An 8,961-nucleotide genomic window follows, 5' to 3' on the forward strand; every position below is an offset into this window, starting at 1 on the left:
CGGGCGACCCCACCGCCGCAGCGCAAGACTGCGGGGCGGGGGGCCCGACTACCGCAACACGAGCCCTGACGTCACTGCCGCGCCAGGCCCAGCGCCGTCGCACGCGCTTGCGCATTTCACTGTCGGCCCCGCCTATGACTGATCACCCACCCCTGCACCGAGCGCTTGCGCAGGGCCCCGCCCTCACCACGACCGTTGACCCTGCGCGCCTGCGTACATCACCAGCACATTCTGTGGGCTTGTTCAACGCCGCACTTGGCCTTCCTGTGCACTGGCCTGAGCCCTACCCTAGCGTTTTCTTACTGCTCGCACAGCGACCCCCGAGTCCTTGGACGCCCACGTAGTGACCAGATCTCGGCCCCACACAGGTCAGGTGGCTGGGTTGAGGGGACCCGCCGGCAACGGCTAGGAGGCTGGCTGGTTCAAGCGCTACACTTGTGAAATGGCCGTTATTAGACATTCCATTGTGTAAACACCACCAAGACCTGGAGCGGTCCTGCGAACTCCAGGGCTTGCTGGCCGGTGGTTTTAACAACACTCCCTCCGTCCCTGGCCGGCACTGGACACAGGACGATGCTTCCAGGAAAGTGCAGTGAGGCCAAATTCCTGTGTGAGGGACCAGCAGTTGGAGTAATGGCTATGTTACTGTACTCCCATGTTGTCAACGGTGGTTCAAGTCCCAGATCCAGTGGTTTAAACTCACACTGGGCGCGTGTGCGTGCATGCCCAAGATCCCGAGAGAATGGAGAAGGGACTGTGGCGTGGCCGTCCCCCCTGTGGGGTGCTTTCTTCGCTCTCTTTCTGGCAAGCGCACGCACCCTATAGCAAACACCTCTAAAAAAAAAAGAAAAAAACTGTGTGGAAATCAACTCAAGATTTCTTTACAAACATTGCCCATGATCTGGATTCCCAGCTACCCACGAGACTTAATACAATAGTGGGGTTCGCATTGAGGGCAACTATGGAAGTTTCCCATGACACACACAGGTCGACTTCTACATGCCATGAGAGTAGAATAGGACACACACAAAATTGCAGTGAAGGCCGAGATGCCCAGGCATACCTCATCTGGAGCAAATGGCCAAGTGTTTGGGCTTTTCTCTGGAAGCAATTTAGCAGCACTGGCAGTGAGTGCTGCTCCAGAGAAGTTGGTATTAGTCAGTGTGTACAAATCAGTATTAAAAGGCAAACTTGGGAGCCAGCAGGAGGTGGTGTGGTCAGGTGAACTCCCACAGGTGGTGTGGTGGCCCTGGATTCCCACATGGCTGAAACAGTCTCGGACCTGGCGACCTGAAAGTCATGCCAATTGTACGTATGGGCATGCCCAAGAACCAAGAGAATGGACTGCACATGGCCATGGTGGAGGGGACTTCTCACTTTCTCTTTGTCTCTCCTCTCCAGACAAGTACACGGTGCCCTATGGCATAAACCTTAAATAAAATAAGGGACCAGCAGATGGCATAATGGTTTCATCACTGGACTCCCACATGGCGAACTGTGGTTTGAGTCTGGGACTCAGAGGCTTGAGACTCACACCAGGCGCATGTGTGTGTGTGTGCCCAAAATCCCAAGAACAGAATGGAGAAGGAACTGCAGCATGTCCATCACCCTTGGGAGATTTCTCATTTTCTGTCTCTGGTGAGTGCACGCACACTGTAGCAAAATCTCTCTCAAAAAAATAAATAAAACAAACCTGGGAGCCAGCAGGTGGCTTGGTGGTTAAGGTGCTGGGTCCTACATGGCAGACTGTGCAATTTGAGTCTCAGACCTGATAGCCTGAAAAACACTGAGTGTGTGCATGTGTGTCTAAAATCCAGAGAGAATGGAAGAAAAGGGATTGCAGGGTGGTCATCCCCTGTGCCCAAGGGATTGTGGTGTGGCCATTCTCTCTGGAGAGTAGGGGGAGTGATTTCTTACTTTCCTTCCCATCTCTCTCCAGGGGGGTTCACGCCCTATGGCAAAAACCTTAAAAACAAAAAACAGCCAAGGTTGGTCTGGTAGTGTGGCAATTAAAGGGTATACATAGCAAGTCAGATCCCACATGGCCCACCAGGATTCCATCCTGGCCCTTGTGGCACATACCAGGTACTTCTGCAAGCTGTGTGCCTGCATTCCAGAAGGAATGGAAGAAAAGGATTTCTGTCTCTGACAAGTGCATGTGCCCTCTGGAAATTAAAAAAAAAAAAAAAGAAAAAGAAAAGAAAAGAAAACTTGGTTGATTTTGTTCTAATGGGACAATGTAGGGGAGAAAATCTGGAGTAACCAAGAAGGTGCCAGAAAATGTACCTAACACTGCCATTCAGCACTGTTTGAATTACTGGTTTTAACTATTAGCCATTTATTCAATATCAAGACAAGTTAATGCCTTTAATGATTTGTGCAATTTCTCTGTATTATGCAATAAAACATTTGGATGCAACAACAGCTGCCCAACCATCTTCAGTACACTTTCTGCCCTGAGCTGGACATAATCTACAGCCTTGTCTTCCCTACTCCTGGCATGGTTTGAATACTGTGTCCCCCCAAATTCACATGTTGAAATCCTCACCCCCAAGATAATGGTACTAGGAGATGGAAATGAGAGAAATGATTAAATCCAAAGATGGAGCCCCCATGAATGGAATTAGTGTCCTTAAAACACACACCCCAGAGACCAGCATTTGGTGTAATGGCTATGTCGCTGGACTCCCATGTAGTTGACCACAGTTCGAGTCTCATACTTGGTGGCTTAAACTCTCTGGGTGTGTGTGCATGCGTGCCCAAGATCCCAAGAGGAGAATGGAGGAGAAGGGATTGCGGTGTGGCCATCCCCCCTGGGGGGTGATTTATCGTTTTCTGTCTCTATTTCTCTCTGTTCTACTGGCAAGCGCATATGCCCTATAGCAAAGACCTCTCCCCACCCCCCAAAAAAGGAAAGAAAAAAACAACCCAAAGAGCTTTCTCAGCTTTCTACTGTGTGTGGACACAGTGAAAAAGTGGCATTTTTGGGGACCAGCAGTTAGCGTAATGGCTATGTCACTGGACTCCCACGTAGTCGACCGCGGTTTGCGTCCCGGACCCGGTGGCTTAAAACTCACGCTGGGCACATGTGCTTGTGTGCCCAAGATCCCGAGAGGAGAATGGAGGAGAAGGGATTGCGGCGTGGCCATCCCCCCCCACCCCGGGGGATGATTTCTCGCTTTCCATCTCTCTGTCTCTCTCTGTCTGGCGAGCGCATGTGCCCTATAGCGAAAAACCTCTCCAAAAAAAAAAAAAGGCATTTTTAACCTGGAAGAGGGCTCTCATCAAAATCCAACCATGCTAACACCTGATTTTGAACCCTAGTTCCCCCACTTTCTTTGCACTAAGAGTGCCTTGATTACTCTGTGACCAACCAGCTGTATGATTTCCCCTGCAGGCTTGAGTCTAAGCCAGGGCCTGAACATTCCCAAACAGTGACAAAGATGTGTAAGTTGCTGCCCATAATACCAAAAGAAACTGGCCCCAGCCCTGAACCAAATTTCACAGACCCTTATATAAACTCCATACCCTGTCTTCCTTGTCACAGATGCATCTATGGGATAGGTTGTCTATCCCATTTCTCTCAATGTCCATCATAAGGAAATACTGCAACACGCTTTTTAAGGTTCCCTTGTAAATGCTTTAGGCAGATCATCCTGGTGTTTAGTGCAGCTTTCTTTAGAATCCCAACTGGCCCCATCTCGGGATAGTATGGAGCAGTCCCTGTGGAAACTCTCCTGCCACTGCTTTTGGGGTGACACCAGACATGGATTTGGCAGGATGAAACACACCCAGTGTACACAGTATAGTCCATGGTACAGGTTGAATACACTTCATCCAAAATGGATGGGACCTTGGGGACCAGCAGTTAGCATAATGGCTGTCGCTGGACTCCCATGTAGTCAACCGTGGTTCGCGTGCTGGACCTGGTGACTTAAAACTCACACTGGGCGCATGTGCGTGCGTGCCCAAGATCCCAAGAGGAGAATGGAGGAGAAGGGATTGTGGCGTGGCCATCCCCCCTGGGGGGTGATTTCTCACTTTCTGTCTCTCTGTTTCTCTCTGTCTGGCGAGCGCATGTGCCCTATAGCAAAAAAAAAAAAAAAAGTCTCCAAAAAATACCAAAATGGATGGGACCAGAAGCATTTCAGGTATGGGACATTTTCAAATTTTGGAATATTTGCATGTATTGTAATGAGTTATCTTGGAGATGGAACCCAAGTCTAAACACAAAATTCATTTATGTTTTATATATACCTTATACACGTAGCCTGAACACAATTTATACATCTTTTGTATTGCAACATTCTGTGACCTATAACAAGATCAGGTTTGTAATTTTCCACTTTTGGTGTCATGTCCATGCTCAAGAAGTTTCAGATTTAGAGCATTTCAGATTTCAGATTTTTGGATCAGGGATGTTCCAATGTGTACTTTCTTTTTTTTTTTTTTTATTCAAATGTGTACTTTCTTAGAGTAGCCTGAACTGCCCAAGACTGCTTTAACTCTTTTTTCATTCACTTTTAGTCAATGTGTATCAATGGAGTGCTACCTCCTGACTTACTGGGATAAGCTATGCTGGAGGACACTTAACATGTCCCATAAGGCAAGTGTCCAGCAAAACTGCATGGCATGGATAGCTCATGGGGACTGGAAATGAAGAGGCAGAAGCTCAAGTAGACAAAAGTAGAGAGGGAGGGACAGCAGGTTTGGGGTCAGGTGGACATGAGTCAGGAGCCCAGGACAACAACTTGACTTTTGGTCTGAGCAGCCTCAAGGACAGAGCAACCAGATGTCACAATGAAAACAAGATAGCTTTGTAAGGAACACAGGTTCAGTTTTGAGCTTGTTAGCCCAATGAGCCACTGGCCATAGGAGCGTGTATCACATGAGTGGCAGGTACAGTGCCTAAGATGTGCTGGGAGGCCTGGCTGGGGCACGGGGCACTGGGCGCCATGAGGGTAGATGATGGGTCTGTTGGAGTGAGGAAGGTGGAGGTCAGGGAGTGAAGGGGCAGCAGAAACTCGAGGTCCATCATAGCACGAGGAGTGCTGAGCACAGTGGATGGCACTGCAACCTTGGTGAAAGGTGAGGGAGGGAGGTCAGAGCAAGTGTGGACAGCATAGCTGGGCATTCGGCCTCAAGTCCAACAGGGGTTAAGGAATCAGCGGAAAAATATGGATTTAAGAAAGGCAATTCACACAAGAACCTTGTAGGGTAGAGCTGCAGGTGGGACTGATGTCACCAGGCAAGATTGAAGTCTTGCACATGGTGTAAGGAAAGCAGCCAGGGCCAAGTCTCTGGGACAGGTACAGAGGTGGTGGGTATCCCTACACAGGATCTGCTCAGAAAGGGCTGAAGGGCTGAGGAGAAACAAAAGAGCCTCTCAGGTGGGGTTCTGTCCAGCCCTCTTGGCTGCAATGCCGTATCACAGGCATCCACCTCCCCAAGTCATCCTCAATGGCACTTCACTAATTGTGTCTGGCCCTTCAGGTCTAAGACAGCCTGAGAGCCAGGACCCTTAGAAATTTCAGGATAGAGATAAAGAACAGTCCTAGGACCTCGGATTCCCAGATAGAGACAGAGAAACCCCAATCCTGGGTCTGATGTGTCTGCATCTGGTATGTGTTTTTGTCTGTAGGAACTTGGTAGAGTACAAAACCAGCCCTAGGAATACTAAGTAGCAGGTGACTGTACACAGACCTATAATTTCAGTGATCTGTACACTGGATTAGGAGCCAGAAACAACTAGGGCAGGTTGCTCCTAAGGCCCTTTGGAGAGGAAAGTATCTCCCCAGGGGGCAGTCTTAGCAGGGAAGGGCCCTGAGAAGGGAAGAGGGGCAGGCAAACCATAGGTATAGTTCTTTTTTTTTTAAGTATTAATTAATTTTTAAAATTCTGACAAGAGAGAGTAAAAGTGAGAAAGCAAGCTGCCAGGTCCAGGACTTGAATTGTGAGCCAGGACCCTTAGAAATTTCAGGATAGAGATAAAGAACAGTCCTAGGACCTCGGATTCCCAGATAGAGACAGAGAAACCCCAATCCTGGGTCTGATGTGTCTGCATCTGGTATGTGTTTTTGTCTGTAGGAACTTGGTAGAGTACAAAACCAGCCCTAGGAATACTAAGTAGCAGGTGACTGTACACAGACCTATAATTTCAGTGATCTGTACACTGGATTAGGAGCCAGAAACAACTAGGGCAGGTTGCTCCTAAGGCCCTTTGGAGAGGAAAGTATCTCCCCAGGGGGCAGTCTTAGCAGGGAAGGGCCCTGAGAAGGGAAGAGGGGCAGGCAAACCATAGGTATAGTTCTTTTTTTTTTAAGTATTAATTAATTTTTAAAATTCTGACAAGAGAGAGTAAAAGTGAGAAAGCAAGCTGCCAGGTCCAGGACTTGAATTGTGGTTGGCCACGTGGGAGTCCAGTGCTCTAACAATCACACCACTTGCTACACCCAGGTATAGTTCTTATACTTTAGAACAGCTGGCACCCAAGGGCCCCTGTGCATGAAATGATAAGTAGTATCCCAGGTACTCCTAAGCTAGGAAGACAGAGCTGGGGAGTGGCAGGCACTTCTTGCCTAGCTGGCTATATCACAACCCTGCAACAGTGTCCAAAATCCACAAGCCTGACCTAGACCAATCCTAAACCTTCTCATCCTCTCTGAGTTCCAAAGTCCCCTGTCTGACTCTGAGCCAGTACTTATCAGACAAGCCAAAAACTACAGGGCTGGGATGCATACTGAGAAGGAAGACAGTGACAAGAGGCAACAGCTTAGAGAACGTATAATTTAAAGACACCTCTCTTCTCTACATCATCTCCAGGGTGGCTCCCAGTTGCAGTCATTTCTTGGTTTTGGTCCAAAACTGTTTATAACGCTCAGCATCAAAGTCATCACTGAGCTCTGGCTCCTCTTCCTTTTTCTGCTGGAACTGTGCCTCACGTTTCCGGAACCTGGCCCTGCGCTCTTCAGGAGATAGGGTGTCCAAATCTATGGGCATCTGCAGGAAGTGGGAGTAAGAGGGAAAGTGGTCAAGGTGTTGTCCACATGGCTCAGGACCTTTTTTTTATCTGCTATTCTACACTAGCTTAATTGTTTAAAAAAGTTCTGTTGATCTTTCTCGCCCTTCAAAATTTCCTTTTTCCTTTTTTTTTCTTTTTGTTCCTCTTAGTTTTTTAAGATTTTATTTTATTTATTTTTTTCTTTTTTTGGAGAGGTTTTTGCTATAGGGCGCGTGTGCTTGCCAGACAGACAGAGAGAGACAGAGAGACAGAAAGCGAAAAATCCCCCCTCGAGGGGGATGGCCACGCCGCAATCCCTTCTCCTCCATTCTCCTCTCGTGATCTTGGGCACACATGCACATGCGCCCGGCGTGAGTTTAAGCTGCCGGGTCCAGGACTCAAACCGCAATCGACTACATGGGAGTCCAGCAACATAGCCATTACGCTAACTGCTGGCCCCAAGAATTATTTTATTTTATTAGTAGTATTTTTTTTTCACATGAGTTTGCCAGAGAAAGAGAGCAAGAAAGAGAGAGGGAGAAAGCAAGCCACCAGATCCAGGACTCAAACCACAGTCAGCCATGTGGGAATTCCAGTGCCTTAACCACCATGCTACCTACTGCCACCCCTCTTTTTTAAATATTTTTGTGGGGCCAGCAGGTGGCATGGTGGTTAAGAGTGCTGGACTCCCACATGGCCACCGTGGTTTGAGTACTGGATCTAGCGGCTTGCTTTCTCACTTTCCCTCTCTCTCTCTCACTCTGTCCCTCTCTGGTCAAATTAAAATAAATAAATAGATAAATAAAGTTAAATGATTCTTTGATTAAAAAAAATATTTTCACCATAGGGCAATGTGTACTTGTCAGAGACAAAGGGAAAGTGAGAAATCACCTCCCAGAAGGGATGGCTATGCCCGAATCCCTTCCCCTCCATTCTCCTCTTGGGACTTTGGGCATGCACATACAAGTGCTCAGTATGATTTTTAAGAAATTTTAGAGCAGCCTGAACTGGCTAAGACAGCCTTAACTCTTATTCATCTATTTACTCAATGTGTATCAACTTAGCACCTGAGACACTGGGATAAGTTCTGCGGGAAGACACTTAACGTGTCCCATGAGGTCCAGGACTCAAACCATGGAATTGGCCATGTGGTATCCAGTACCTTAATGACCATGCCACCTGCTGGCCCCTATTATTTTTATTTTTAATTGCTGAGGAGGGGTGTACTCCCCACAGACAGAGGCACCCCCACACGAGGCATGGTCATACCACAATCCCTTCTCTACTTCTCCATCCTGTAAAGATTTCAGGTATGAACACACACACATACACAGCATATTTTTCAAGCTGCCAGCACTGAGATTCAAATCACAGTTGACCGTGTGGAATCTGGCTTCCTTAATCACTAGGCAATGGGACCAGCCAAGGTTTCATTCTTTTTTTTTCGAGATTTTTGCTATAGGGCACGTACGCTCACCAAAGAGACAGAAAGTGATGTGCACACACACATCTCCAGCATGAGTCTGTATTTTTTCCCCCAAGAAAATTGCTTTATTCTAATTAACTTATTAAATGATTCCAACAACTGGTTTAAGAAGGTTACACAATTATCTGTCCAGCCCCAGATTCTACATCATTTCAATGAACTTCCTCACAGAATAATATCCTCTTTCATTATAAATCCAAAGGAAGCTACTGATAACAGAAGAGGTTTAACTGATGATTTTACACTTTATAATTTCACTGTCGATTATTTGTTCACACTAAGTTAACTTGGTCATGAAGGTCTACTTCTTATTTCTTCCACATGAAGAACTTCATTAGGATAATCCATTTGCAAATCTGCACTTTTCAGCACCTCACTGAAACCCTCACATAGCTTAATGTCACTCTGGTTCTGGGCACACTCCAAAAACTGTTTTATCTCATAGTGGCAAGGTCCAAACTGCTGCTGCTGCTCA

General features: G+C 47.2%; 1 protein-coding gene across 4 annotated transcripts in view; it reads right to left on the reverse strand.

The window, feature by feature from the left end:
* Positions 1 to 6,766: 6,766 nt before the first annotated feature.
* Positions 6,767 to 8,961, reverse strand: part of MRPL55 (mitochondrial ribosomal protein L55) — a 5,276-nt gene continuing 3,081 nt past the window's right edge. For all 4 annotated transcript variants that reach the window (XM_006146976.3, XM_006146975.3, XM_006146974.3 and 1 more), the window contains exon 4: positions 6,767 to 6,999. In XM_006146976.3, the coding sequence (XP_006147038.1) occupies positions 6,841 to 6,999 (159 nt within the window). In that variant the 3' untranslated portion in view covers positions 6,767 to 6,840. The remainder of the gene's footprint in view (positions 7,000 to 8,961) is intronic.

This window comes from Tupaia chinensis, unplaced genomic scaffold (assembly GCF_000334495.1).
Source record: "Tupaia chinensis unplaced genomic scaffold, TupChi_1.0 Scaffold000197_1, whole genome shotgun sequence".
In the NCBI taxonomy this organism is placed as follows: domain Eukaryota; kingdom Metazoa; phylum Chordata; class Mammalia; order Scandentia; family Tupaiidae; genus Tupaia; species Tupaia belangeri.